Here is a 14,562-nt window from a genome sequence, read left to right on the forward strand (position 1 = left end):
TATAAAAACGGTTGAAATATATTGTTCATATTTCTACACGTCAGCCAATATTTAGAAATCTCTTTCTTTCAGAATTATTGGCAGTTAACTTAAAGCAGAAAGTATAGGTACAGTTTATCCTAGACTGATGTAAACAAATGAATTTGAATAAAATCATCATAAAATTATTTAGGCCCAATATTGAATCTGAGTAGCCGATCGAAAAACGCTTCAACTATCATTGACGCGGATAAATTGTTAAATCCTCAAAAGCAACTTGGAATAGATCTACCGTACGATTGTATCGGCGGGCAACGCGTGCGCATCCTGCGTGGGAGGAGGGATAGGGGACCGCTCAGTCGAGTGTGATGCCGCGTCTCCCGCGCAGCGCAGAACGAACTGCGATCGCGGCCAAGCCACAGCGCATCGTGTGCCCGAATCTTATTAGCATATATTATCAAAAACAACGACTGTGAGTGTGTGAGTGATAAACCAGTGTTAATGGATTTAACACAGAAGTTTAATACAAATTGTGGCCACAAATCATTGAACAGTGACACTGGTGAAAGTGAGCTTTCTAAACGACCATAATTATTCCGTACTGAGATGTGGTCCTTCATGAATACTTAGACAGCATACATGAGTAGGAAGGAGGTAATGACAATAATATATTCGTTTATTTAATTTCATTTGTAGCTTGATCATAAGAGAAACTTTGAGTTTAAAATTTGCTAGCACAAAAAAGATAGATGCTTCTTACATAAGCATCGCATTTTTATCATTTTGAAAATTAACTGGTTTTTAAATAAACACCACTTGATATTGCCAGTTTTGTATTCTAGTGCATGAGTTATCTGCTGAGCGTACCAGTATCACAAATCTATTACCTTATAGACTCATACATTGATAAGTGGCAATTAATAGATCCACTGTTTCTACTGATTGTTATCATTTACATATTCATATTCATTACATTTTCCAGGTAATGCTAGGAGATATACCCAAGTTGTGTTTGCTGGTAGCTACACTGGCACTTGGGTCTGTGGCGGGGAGCGGCGCCTGCGAGCGCGGGCTGAGCTGGTGGGACCGGCAGCGCGGCACCTGTGTGCCTTGCACCCGATGCGACCCCGCCAAGAGACTAGTCGTCAGATACCCCTGCGAAATCCACAGGGACACTATCTGCCAGTCGTTGTACGAGGCCCAAATCTCTCCTTTCAATACACCGAAACAGGTGCTTAAAAAAAACAATGAAATCAGTGAACTGCTATCCAGTGATGACGAGTACGAATATGTGGACTACGATAGTGAAGTGACGTCTAGAAACGATGTGTCGTGGGACCTGCAGACGACCAGCCTCAGCGTGGCCGCGAGTGGCTGTATCGTGTTCTTCGTCGTGGTGCTGGTGATGTCGCTGTACCATGCCAGGCAGTGGAGGGTCATCAAGCGAGCGCTTAAGTCAGGTACGATACTAGTAGATAAACTCTTTACATACTGACATCTCATCACGACAAGACCGGTTGTTAGCATCAACATTACTCTCCAAGTCTACATTATTAGAATGATTCAAACTAGACAGTGGGATGGCAATTTCGCAGTCCGGAGTCCGGAGGTCGCCAGTTTTCACAGGTCAGCGATGTGATCCCACTTCATAAAATGGAGATTTTACATTCGCCTTTGCACTTGCAAACACTTACATGTACGCGATTTAATTAACCTTATCCGGATAAGGTTAAAGATAATTAAAGGTAAATAAGTTTACAGAATGTAATCAATGGTGGCCCAAACCAGGAAAAAATTGTTTCAGTTCTTATTGGGATGCTATTTCAGTCTAGTCAGATCATCCAAAATTGTTAAATAAAAAATAAATTTAATTTCATCAAAGTCTTGAATGCTAATTAAACCTCATTCTCAGTGAAACTGCTATCGTATCGATAGAGAACTTTGCAAAATCATAAGGGTTCCTTGTTTATTTGCGACACCCAGTTGTATACGCCTTGTTATTTTTACTGTAACGTGTAAACGCCACAACAAAGCTGTTATTGTTGTTGAACATGATTTTATTGGCTGTCTCGCCACTGCATTGGATCCGAAACTAATACTAGACGACCCACAAAGTTCGCTATACTAGTGTTGATATTCGTAAGACGTCATCGCCGTCTGGATAATAAAAACGAGACTACACGGAGGTCGCGCGAGCTGATCGTTCATCCTGAATAAATAAACCACAAATTATACCGCGTCCAACGTGTTTACACCATGCGAATTATTTATTTAAAGTTTGGTTCTTGTTGGTGGAAATTATGCAGGCAGGAGTGGGAACTTATTTTATCTATGTTTATGTAATGTAAATACAGACAAAACGACTTGTGTTTATCTATATTACGTCTCTTAAGCTGTGGTATGCTCGTTCTGAAACTTGTATGACGTTTTGCTAGAAAAAGTACTGTTAGCCGGTAACTGCAATGGTTAGGACATAAAACTGCAAGAGCGAGACTTTTAAAAATCGACAACATTTCAAACTGCAGCAGTCGAGGCGACATGTTCAATCAAAATAATAGATCTATCTAGCTATGTAAAAGTTATAAATCTAAGCTTGCAGGCGTAGGCGTAGACCCAATTCTGTGGCAGCGCGCGCGCACCGATCCCATGTAAACAATACCAGTTTGTTTGAACATGTGCGCTACTAATTTTGACCTGCGTAGCGGACCGCACGCGTAACAATAGCTAACGGTTTTGGTTGCATTCGACTATTCCAAAATTAGAACTGTAATATAGATTCAGTTACTTTCATTAACTACTCGCTTTAATGACGTTGACCATGATACGATTGGTTCATGACGTAGGTAGGCAAGCAGTCGTTATAAATTCGAAATTCAGTTTGTAAAAGTGTTTATTAATTTTACAGATGTACAAGATTTGACGGCGAAATTAAAATTAATGGAAGCTGGAGGCGAAACGACAGCAGAGCCGGTCGTGGCAGCTGACCACCACATCTACTGCAACATTCACAACTTAGGCAAGGAGGCGTTACTTGGTACGTGCTAATTGTTGTTTGTACTCTGCATTAATTAAAAAGCAATTAAAAAGCTTCTGTTATTTTGGTTACAAATTAACTGCGTGATTCTGGGAGAACAAAAGTGTTCCCGAAAAAGGAATATTTACTTGGTCATAACTCTCATTAACGGGCTGGTCGAGAGAGTGGGATCCTCTCGGTACGGCGTCTGGCGCCATTCCAGTCAAGTTTAAAATACGGTCTTACGTGGGCGTGGGCTGCGCTTGCGTCTGGCTGGCAATGGCGCCAGCATATTATTTATTTTTGATCGGGACGTCCTCGAGGTCAAATCTGTTGCCTTATAAAATATTTTCTCCCTATAAGATGAAACTGATAAACTCAATACAAAATTCCATAAACCACGTAGGTACCTATTCAAAATAATGTAGGGTTGCCGAAAGAAAACGAGCAAAATAGGTACCTATGTTACAATAGCGATTTTTCTAGCCGAATATTATGAGCTTTACGTGTAGAAGGTTTAATATGGTTATAATTGGATATAGGAGATTGATGCGATATCACGTATCTACAGCTACACAAGCACTGACCACTGTCCTACAATAGCCGGTTAGTATCCAAGAGCCTTGTTCCTAATTGTTGCTATATGGATCCACGATATGCTGCATGGAGGCCACGGGATGCCGTCACGTACGTGTGCTCGATGTCGATCAAATTTTAATGGCTCTGTCGATACATCACCATTCTGTACTTGATACCTTCGACAACGGTATTAGTGTTGCAATGGACGCTTTCCAAATTGCGATGAAGTACCTACCTTCAGCTCAAGTGGAACACGGGGTTATAAATAAATCCATCTAGAGAGTAACAGAAAGGATTCTTAGAAAGTCTTTTTCAGAAATAAGAAGGTCCTATTCATAACTAACATCACACCTAGTGTTATTTCTTCAGTGTAAATAGTATGAACATAAAAAACGATGTTCAACAAGATTTAAAGGTCGACCATCCAAGCAACGCGTGCTAGCACCTGGGCCCCTTGCATAAACAAACGTTTATTTTTTGTTTACATTCAATATTTTCTTTGCGTAAAAGCAGCCAAGTATATTTTTTATGGTTCTCGCCCTTTGCTTCTTCGCCACCGTAGCTACATTCTAATCCATGTTTTTCTGAACACTAGAGTTTACTGAATGCATAATTCTCTATTACTGAATGCGTAATTTCTGTTTGCAAACGCAATCAATGTCAATTAATATGTATTCTGCGTTTTCTTTTGTATGAGAATTTTCTGAAGGACTGCTTCGTAACCGAGTTGTATTTTCACTAACATCAAACGAAACGGTATACTTACCTACCTTATACGATAAGTTACTATGAAGTGGTGGTAAAAGTGCAATGCCAACTAGGATTATCTTGGCCGCTTCGGAAGGCAGGTAATCGACCCAATCTGGCAGTAACTAACGCACGTGTGTTCATTAGGGGGTTATTTGTAATGCAAGCTTGTCGCCGAGGCGACCGCCGCTGCTTCCGCCCCAGGGCTTCACTCGAGCCGCCGGGAAGGCCCACACTTCCTGCTTATACCGATTTTTGACAACAATAAATACTAAAGAGCCCTTTCGATAGATAATTTATTAGTGTATTGAACTGTTATTTAATTATAAATTTCGGTACCGTCACTAATGGAAAAGTCTAGACAAATGGTAAAAAAACGAAGCGAAAAGAGCGTACTAAATGGCATCTGCAAAAATTTGATTCACTTTAGTTTTTTTCCGTGTCATGCTTCATTCAATCCGATAGCTTTTTCCTACAAGCAACATCTATTTTTAGCTTGGCTAGCAAAATCGCCAGAATCGCGAGATACGTAGAGACGTCGCTTGCAAAAATTATTGAGCGATGCAGCTCAGCGCTATATCTAAGAATTTCGACACGCATCTACAGACGAACTAGTAGAATAAAGATGCGGGCTAGTGGTCGCAGCAACCTTGTGCATTGAACTCGATCGCTAACCTATTAGGTATTCCATAGGGTGCGCGCGCGTCGTGGGATAAAGGATCAGCGGTGTGGCCTAACTTATTGGTTCGAGGTTCGATTCGTTTCGCCTTTCTGTGTATCTAATGATTATTTTCATAATAAATGCGTTATTCAAACAATACAAATAAATTCCTATTTACTTTCATGAGAATTAAAAAAAGTATATGGTAATTTACCTATTAAATATAAAGATTTTATTTCACTTTCGGAACATCCTAGAAAATTTAATATTTTTATCTAATTAAACTCTCTGAAGAATCTTTACCTAACTCATTAAATAGACACAATAAATGAAGTATTTAAAATCCTATAATAAAAAAATCGTTAACAGCTTTATTACAATGGAAACGTTTAGAATTTAAAGTCAAGTCACGTTAGAAAGATCGTGATCACGGTTAAATCATTATTGTTGTTTGGGATTTCTTACTAACAGACACGATTTATGTTAGCAGACATTTTACTCGAACTACAATACTACATACCTGGGCATAATGAGTTGTTTTAGATACTGACAGTAGGTATTCGCGACCTAATTTATAAGGCAAATATACTGTTCCATAGCAATTTGCCTTTCTAATTTTATTTTTATTCTACTCCCTATGAATAAGCTCGATGAATAAAACGGAGAACATTAATTAAATGTTCAATCTTTTTTAGATACCTACATCACCTTTTTATCAAACTGACGATAAGGAATGCTTGGACAGAACTAACTTTCCACACTTTTGGGACAGGAAGATTATTTAAAGACGTCTCCATACAAAAGTCTAGGTTCCACATAGGAAATGCTAACTATTTACGTGAGTAATTAAAACTACAATGGAACGTTCTTGTTTGGCTCAAAACGACTATGTAGTACCTATCTAGATTTACATAAAGCGCTAGCGACTAGTAAAAGTTTATGGTTTCCTTGTTTTGAAACGTGTTAATTAGGAACTGTTTTAGTGCCTGTACCTATTTAAACAGTCAGCATGATCTAGTTAGGTAGACCCACGAAACGTTTGTGTAATTAATTATTGCACGTTAATTTGTGCTGGGGCCCGATTCTCCTAATTTTACTTAAGCGTCATACGATTCACGTTCGACTCGATTCGACTGATATCCAATCCCGACTCGATTACAATTGAAGCGTATGTGGCATTCCGCTATTTTTTCTTTGAAATAAACGTTTTTATCCTTTTCTGTCGTTCAATAATGAATAATTTTGTCTGCAAATGATTTACGATTGCAAAATGATTGTACAGCAAACTACCGTATAGACCAAAATCACCAAAATAGCAGAGCAATCGCACACCAATCAAATGTCAATCGAAGACGATTGGTCTTTTATTAGTAGCAGAATGCCCGATATGGTTAAAACTGCTATTACGATCATATTGCGATTCGATTTCTATTCGATTTTGACATTATTAACTTAGGAGAATCGGGCCCCTGGTTTCGAATCAACGTTTTATTGCTAATGTTCCTAGACGAATAGGATTTTATGGGCATGCAAAATAATAAGATCCTAGTTAGTAACTGCGAGCGAATTTTCCCTTATCATTAAGAACCTAACTAATTAGTCCTTTTTTACCAGTCCCTGTTAGTCAGTAGGCTTTCAGTAATTCGCCAAATAATTTTGATAGGCATCTGTGGTTCATTGAAGGTTCAGCAGCAGGGTTTCATTTGTAAAACTCTATTATAAAAAAAAAACTTATAATTATAAACGGATGCAGAGGTAAAAACATGCGTCACGGCACGCCCGGCCTCATTTCACTCAGCGCCAGGAAATGGCCCAAAAGCTTCCTTTCACACGATGTTTGCGCAGTCAATAAATAGATTTCATCAGATTCCGAGCTATCTGTTTTATACATCTATCATAAATATAACATCAACTAGACGAAGCGAACCGAATTTACACCAGAGCAGAGCGGGAAACGTACTTACGTAGGAACTATGGTACGAATCTACCGTTATATCTCAGTCTACACACATTCTATCGAATGGGCAACAATCTACATAATACTTACTGTGTTAATTAAAAAAAATGACGGACAGCGTAAGTTTCTCATAAGAATCATACAACACTAATTTATAGAGAAAAATCTGCAAGCAAAAATTCACACAGCAACCAATTTGCGGGTCGTAGTCTATGCACATTGCACACTTGGATAAAATAAGCAATAAAATAGCCACTTTTAATGATGGATTTTCTTAAATCATTGCAATTGACCCAAAGTACCTTAATACCATCCCTTTAGGATTTGCTAGAAAATAGGCAACACACCAATCTACCTAAAAGCCAACACCTATAGATTTAGTTAGGGGCCATAATAATGGCATTTTATGATCAAACAGAAGCGTTAAATGTGTTGCATGGTTGGATATTAATAACCAGATAGCATGGGAACAGTGGAGCACTCGGGACAATGTCACGATCGTGCACGGAATGGCAAATCTGCGAGTGAATTTCCTTTCCTTTCGGGGCTCCGGAAGTGGCTCGTACGCTTGTTATGGTGCTTATTCTTTAACATGCACGAGCACGATGTCAATAACACTATTATATTGTCTTCGAAAATTCCTATAATTAAATATTTTGGGTACATCGGACATCAAGTTTATTTTATTCGCAATGGAAGCTTCCGTTCCTATCACACACAGCATTATGGCATGGCCCCATGGTGGCGATAGACTGAAATGTGAAAATGATAGCCGATTAGTACGAAAAGTACTAACCGGATCAGTCGAGACTGAATACTAATTGAACGGGTGAATTTAATTAATCCAAGGGCTTAGATAGGTACCTTACCTATATAATACTAAGGCTTACTATATGCTTATACATAGAGGTTTACTTTTGAAGGTCTCCTGTAGCCTTCGGTTTGACGTCAAGTAAACTGAACTCTAATTCAAGGTGTTATGGCTTTGTATGCTGGATGCATTAAATCGTAGATGCGTACAAGTTTATTAATTTTCTGAACACGTTCGTATATAATAACGACAAGATCAATATAATATAGCAAGCAGAGTACCTACTACCTAGTGGGAGGAAGTCATGGCTAATAAAACGTTACGATATTTCCGTGTTGTAGCGTTCCTAAATAGAAGAAACGGTATTTTAAAAAGTTGGTATTGAAATGGCATAATAAAACACGTGTCTATATTTATGACAACAAAAACAAAAGGGTGTGTGATTCCTCTACGTTGCTGTTATCGCGCTACAAATATCTCGTCGCAAACTCGCGATGCAGACTGAATGGCACATGATTTATTATGTTTATGCACCGCGTCTTTCGTCTCACAAGCAACTACTCATTTTCAAATAAGATTTAAATTGTTAGTCTCGCGCATCAGACGGGACGAAGAATTGGCGAACGTTTGAAGGTTAAATCAAATTGAAATGGGAATATTATCGAGTTGTTTAGTTGGAAGCTTCCTGGAAATACGGAGCAGCTTGTAGACGTTTCCCGCACGTTTCTTGTTACTTGCCAACATTACTGTTTATATTGTACACAAATCAACTGAAGCTTAAAAATAAACGTGGAAAATTATTAACCGCAGAAAACCACTGCCAGGAGCCAGGTGTGCTCCTAATCGAGACGATAACATATTGTTGAAACCAAATACATATTTCCCTAATTTATTCAGATAGGTAACTCGGCTACCGTACAAGGAGTGTTTTATATCCGCAAGATTTTACGACAGGTTGCCCGCGAATAATATCTGCAGCTGGGGAACGTTTAGAATGCCATGCGCACGCGCACAAGCCGTAAATTCAAATATGGCTGCTACAAACCGCAATTAGCATTGCCTATATGCAGAGAAACTTTTTATATCACAAATGGATAGTTCGTTACGCAAGAGTAATTGCAAATTCTGTAAGTGTATATTAATTTAACGGTGTTTTTGTTTCAGGTCCGAATTCAACTAAAAAAGGATTGGGCAATGTGTACACACAGGAGAAGCACAACTCTTAGAACCACCGAAATAGTTCATCAACAAGTCAACAGTACAAATAATTCTTAATAATTCTAAATGACCTCGCACTTCAAGATTTTTAAAGATTAAGGAAAATTTATTTTCTTAAGATAAAATATACGAATTCAAAGATACTCATTATTTTAATTATTTAGCCGTACAGTTTGTACGTCGCTGCGCATTCTGGGGCGCTGTGCGACGCTGCGTCGCTGCGCTGACGCAGACGTGCTCCAAATAGATTTGACCGTACCTCGTCTAGCACACATTTTATACCACCACTAATATAACCAGCTATATGACAGCCAGTAAACACAGCAATAAGCACTGAGGAATATGTGGATAATTGGAAGGCAAACATTCAAGGTTTCCCTTTCTTTGGACATTCTAGACACTCGAATATGCGGAGAACATCCACATTATATGTATGAATGGCATTATTAAATAAAACAATAAAGTTTATTTAAAATACTATAATTACCAATAAAGGTACTCGAACTTACCTCCATTTACAAAACTGGAGAAAAATAGCGATTATATTATTATATTAAATTACATTAAAAACTACTATCCAATATTAAAAACATACCTTACATCTCAAAAATAATAATTTACTAACAAACATCGCACTGAAATGCTATCAATCGGAATCAAATTATGCACTAATGTTCCTATAGGAAGTGTCTCGAACTCAAAAGCGTTGCAAATGTAAATTTCTAAGAGCTAGATAATTAAACCCTGTAGAATTTATATGTGACATCTTGATTCACTGTGAAGCCTAGTCCTCCTGGTATGTATACCTACTTAATCTATAAAAATAAAAGCGTTGAAAGCAGCGGCAAAAAGTAAAAAATCTGTATAATCTGGAAAATGCGGAAGACCTCCGAAGATAAAATGAACACAGTTAGGGTTGATGTTATGATTACGATTTATAATAGATACCAACTTAAGTATACATTAATTTGTACATTCATTATGGTCTAGGCGAGTGCTGTTATAAACTGGTTAGATATACTGTTGAGGTCAGATTCTTTGGGAGAAGAGTAAATTAAATATTTATTAATGGTAATGCGAAATGTGAACGTTTATTTTCTTGCAAATTGAGTACCAATTATACGAATTTTGATGCGTGTCCAGACCACTCGTCATGCAACCATAAACCACAATACACATTAAGAAGTAAAAAGATTTTGCATGCTAACAGAAGTCGAAGTATTTTTATTTCCATAGGAAAATGTTAAATCTAAAACTAGCATAACAACTTACACAGGATTCCAATCTCTCATATTTATTAGTTGAACTCTATTCCTTATAATAGAAATTAGAACAAATGTAACAAGTCTTAAGTTTCGAATTGGAAATACTCAGGAACGTTTTGTACTCACCTTTAATGTTTTACTGCATTGGCTGTTAAATATAAAGTAGCGTTCAAGGCAAACATGGATGCAAAGGACCTACCGAAATAATACCCAGAGCTTCTTTTTATCTAAAATCCTAAACAATGCCTCTGCGGTTATCTCTCACTCAGATGTTGCAGAGGTAGATTAGATATTTTAAGGGATGTATCATGTAATGTTTCTTGAGTTTCTTTTTGACTTGCGGGAAAGGCGGAATTGCTTATGTATTTATTTGATTATGTACATCTTTGGCCGTACAAATATAACTACAAAAAATATGTATTCTGTATCCTACTGGCCACGATTTGGTTGGTTTGTACTTTCTTAAGCGACCAAGGGATTTGCACGTATTCTACGATATTGATCTTATCGGGAGATTGAAATAGCCACTGAGCAAATAACATTCGAGCACGAGGGCTGCATTAACACTAATTCGGGTCCGTCATCCGATCACACGGTCAATTCGTCTAATTCTAAGTAACACATTGGATCATATTGGGGAATTTACTAGCTGCTTCGGGTATTGTCGGCCGCCGGGCGGGTGCTGTTCGCGGGAGCAGGTGGCTGGTACTTCGGCACGGAGAACATCGGTCTGGGCTCGATCGTCGATACAGCGTCGAATCTAAAGGAAAATAAATTCTTGTTTAATTAATTGCGTACGTACGACAGCTCATTTGCTTTTCTTGATGGCTTAGTAAATTTATATATTGAGTTGTGAAAATATAAAAATAACAAATAATGAGAGGACATTAGGATAATTGAATTAGATCACTCACTTGTTGTTCTTGTATTTATCTGGCACCGCCTGGTATGGCTGCATAGAAGCATGTGAGTGTGTGCGGGCCAGCTCTCGCAGACAAGAGTCCAGGTCGGTGAGCGAGTAGCCGGAGCAGGCGGCCAGGGCGGTCGGCCACGCGGCGGCGGCGCACTGAGCATCAACCTCCTTGCCGTCAGACTTCGCTTCCTCTGTACAACTCGAGCACAGTAGACAGTGGCGGGCCGTTGCCAACGCACTCGCCGCGATCACCGATGGCTTGTACTGAAGGTAAGGATCCGCTTCCAACAAGCATAGCTCAGCAAGATACTGTTGGGGAAATGTACCATTTTAAATCAACGCTAAATAATTGTTTTTAAAACCACGCAATCTTCTATATTTGATATCGTTAAACAGAGCAACATTTTAGCGACGCGTGTATATGTACGAAACTCTTTGAATTTTGCATAGTGGTAGTTGCTTAAAGACTAAACTCAACAGATATCGAAGATTTTTGTAGGTAGAGCCTCAAGGCGATACTTACAGAAGCAAGATGGAATGTCCTCTTTGAAAGACCATTGGATATGCAGTAATGAGACAGGAATGCAAGAGAAGTTGGCGTCGACAGATCGAACGACAAAACCTTCAGGATGAGATGTTCCATACGAAGTACTTCACGCTTCGTGTATGTGTCGTCTGTGATGTACACAAACTCCGACACTTCTGGTGGATAAACTTCTTCATATTTCCTGTATGCAAAACAATAATTTCCTGAATTCGATGATTCAATACTTCACTATTCCATAGATGACGAGTGTTGCTTTTATTTATTGAATACCCAGTTTGTGCACATTGAACAACGGCGGACTTAACGCTTTAGGTGTTTCCCACCAGTCTACCTCTTATCTTTGTCACATCCCTACTATTTTATAAACAGTCATAATAACAATCCATAGTCAAGCCATGGTTCAAATGATGATTTTTAGACAGCTACTACAAAGCTACACATTCATAAATTAGTTAAGAATACATGCAATCTTAAACACAGAATATAAAGTTTTTTTTTGTCTACCTACAATTTATTATCATTATTTATTTCCATTTATTTTGTCAGCAAAAAGGTAAAAACAAATTGAATGATACTCACGCAGCAATATAAGTTGCAGCCGTGCCCACAAGCTGCAGTTTAGTGCGAACCACACTCATGTAGGAGAGGAATCTATCCACATATGAGACAGCCAGATGCAAGGTCTCATTCTGCTGGTTGTACTCATCACATACTTCTACCAGCCAGTCAATGAGGATGGAGCGCATTAGATGGGTGATGTCAGGCTGTTTACGCATGTAGCGGGGGTTAGCTCTATTCTTTGCCTAAAAATAGTACATGTGTGTTCTATATTCAAACAAACAAATTTTACGAATTTCAAACCAAGATAATCAAGTTGTGTTTTCTATACTATTCATGGTTTTTGAGCTTCATTTACAAATACAACATCAAAGTATGAATTTTTTAATCTATAATATAAAAATGAATTGCAAAATGTGTTGGGAAGCGCATAACTCAACAACGCCTGGACCAATTTGGCTAATTCTTTTTTCATTGTGTTTGTTATTGTCAGGAGAAGGTTCTTATGAAAAAAAAAATAGGGTAAAGTAGAGAAGTCAGTTGACGGGAGCGAAGCCGCAGGCAAAAGCTAGTATTTAATAAATATGATTTCCAATATGGTCACTTGGTTTATAGAGAGAAATAATAGTATCAGCATTTAATTTTTAATTCTAAGAGGCCAGGGAATCTGCTTAATGGTCATTGACACCATTTCATGTTTTATGTATAAATAGAAAACTCACAATCTAAGCAATGTTCTAGTTAGCAAATCCACAAGTTAGCAGTATGTTGTACATAATGGCATAGTTGTCTCCATAAGCAAATTTTGGTAATTTGCACTGCAGAATTATATTGTGAATAAACAAGTTATAAGGGACATTATTGTGGATCTTTTAGTTAAGTCCATTTGAGGTTAATAAAAATAATGAACTACTGCATCTTGACCTAATTTTGAGTTGACCTTCTTTAATTCATTGATATCTCAGTACTGATAGCAGCTTAAAACTTACAACTGCCTCAGGCAAATAATGTCCATGAGGAAGTTCTTGATGACAAAATATAGCAAAATAAGAGCAAGATTATATACCTCAATCTCCTTCATGTACTCATAGATGTCCTGTCGGTACTCAACCACATGGAAGAACATCTCACGGTCAGTCTGGGCAGTGGTTGCATCATCATCCTCATCATCAATAATCTGACTCTCATTCTTAGATATGGACATAGAGAGCACACTAGTGTCCACAACTGACATAGGGGATTCCACCACATTTTTCTTTTCTTGCAAAGGCCTAAAAGTGGGAAACAGTTTGAATATGACAAAGTCAAGCTGGAAGCCTGACTATGACCAAAAAGCTATGATAAAACCTTTCCTTAGTGTTTATATTTCTACAGAATCATTAACAAAAAATGGAACTTTACCAAAATGTAATAATAATTGTCATATGGAATTCTAACTAATTTCAGCACCTATTTTTGGTCTTAAAGAAGAAGTAAAGAGTTAGGTTATGAAGTACAGGCAAAGAACTCATAACTTACCGAGCTGAAGGCGGTTCTATAAGCCGATCTGGTTTCTTTTCAGCTTGAAGACACAGCGCTTTTGAATTCTCGTTACTGACAAATATGCTATCCTTCTTCGTCTCTTTGACAACAAAAGGCTTAAAAGTATGCTCTCGTTTCTTGACCTCCGCCTCAGTTGGCTTGTCTTCATAAACGCTAAAGGCGCGAAATTGCGCCACGGGTGGTACGATGTTCTTTTCATTCTTAATTTGGCGCATAGTCCTGTTCTCATCTTGAACTTTACAAGGTCCATTCGTCAATCCAGGCTAGAAACAGTTTTGGATGAGGACAACTGAACAAAATATACAAGTTAACACTTACCGGACCATACTCACAAGTTTTAGGTTCCGACTTTGGTTGCACGCAAATTGACTGAGGTCGCCGAGGGCGCGACGTTGGTTTGCAGCAAATACATCTGCGCTGTCTTTTCGTAACCCCAAAGAGGCATTTTCTTGATCTTCGTGTATTCTAAAAGCCATTGCACCCGCTTCCGTAAACACTAACAAAATACCAGATCTGCTTTACGCGGGTCTAGCGAATGCTATAATGGCAACCGAAGCGGAAATGTGCAAATTATTGAACTAAAAGCACATTTTGTCAGTTAAATTGTGAGTAGATTTAGATTTAAACACCGATTTTGTTAAAATACACCCTCAAAACGCAAGTGAAGCGTCAACGGACAACAGACATTTTAGAAGTTTCAGCTGTTGCAGTTTACGTTATTCTGTTGTCTATGTTTATTTGAATTTGAACCAATGAAAATGCGAGATGCACA

General features: G+C 38.2%; 2 protein-coding genes across 3 annotated transcripts; one reads left to right on the forward strand and one right to left on the reverse strand.

The window, feature by feature from the left end:
- The first annotated feature begins 72 nt into the window (after positions 1-72).
- Positions 73-9,108, forward strand: LOC124632316 (tumor necrosis factor receptor superfamily member wengen). 2 transcript variants are annotated; one of them, XM_047167106.1, is made up of 4 exons: positions 73-633; positions 962-1,439; positions 2,885-2,995; positions 8,912-9,108. In XM_047167106.1, exons 1-4 carry the CDS (start codon positions 619-621, stop codon positions 8,971-8,973), a joined length of 666 nt encoding a protein of 221 aa, XP_047023062.1. In that variant the 5' UTR covers positions 73-618; the 3' UTR covers positions 8,974-9,108. The 2 variants fall into 2 exon arrangements, with proteins under 2 accessions (XP_047023062.1, XP_047023060.1); XM_047167104.1 differs by having other exon boundaries at positions 82-633; positions 2,885-3,013.
- Positions 9,109-9,429: 321 nt separating this feature from the next.
- LOC124632315 (cyclin-A2-like) lies at positions 9,430-14,492 on the reverse strand. Its single transcript, XM_047167103.1, has 7 exons — positions 14,123-14,492; positions 13,767-14,053; positions 13,315-13,519; positions 12,270-12,493; positions 11,667-11,871; positions 11,145-11,452; positions 9,430-10,990 (listed from the first exon to the last, which is right to left on the reverse strand). The coding sequence occupies exons 1-7, from the start codon at positions 14,264-14,266 to the stop codon at positions 10,876-10,878; spliced, it is 1,488 nt and encodes a 495-aa protein (XP_047023059.1). The 5' UTR covers positions 14,267-14,492; the 3' UTR covers positions 9,430-10,875.
- Positions 14,493-14,562: the final 70 nt, after the last annotated feature.

This window comes from Helicoverpa zea, chromosome 8 (genome assembly GCF_022581195.2).
Source record: "Helicoverpa zea isolate HzStark_Cry1AcR chromosome 8, ilHelZeax1.1, whole genome shotgun sequence".
Classification (NCBI taxonomy): domain Eukaryota; kingdom Metazoa; phylum Arthropoda; class Insecta; order Lepidoptera; family Noctuidae; genus Helicoverpa; species Helicoverpa zea.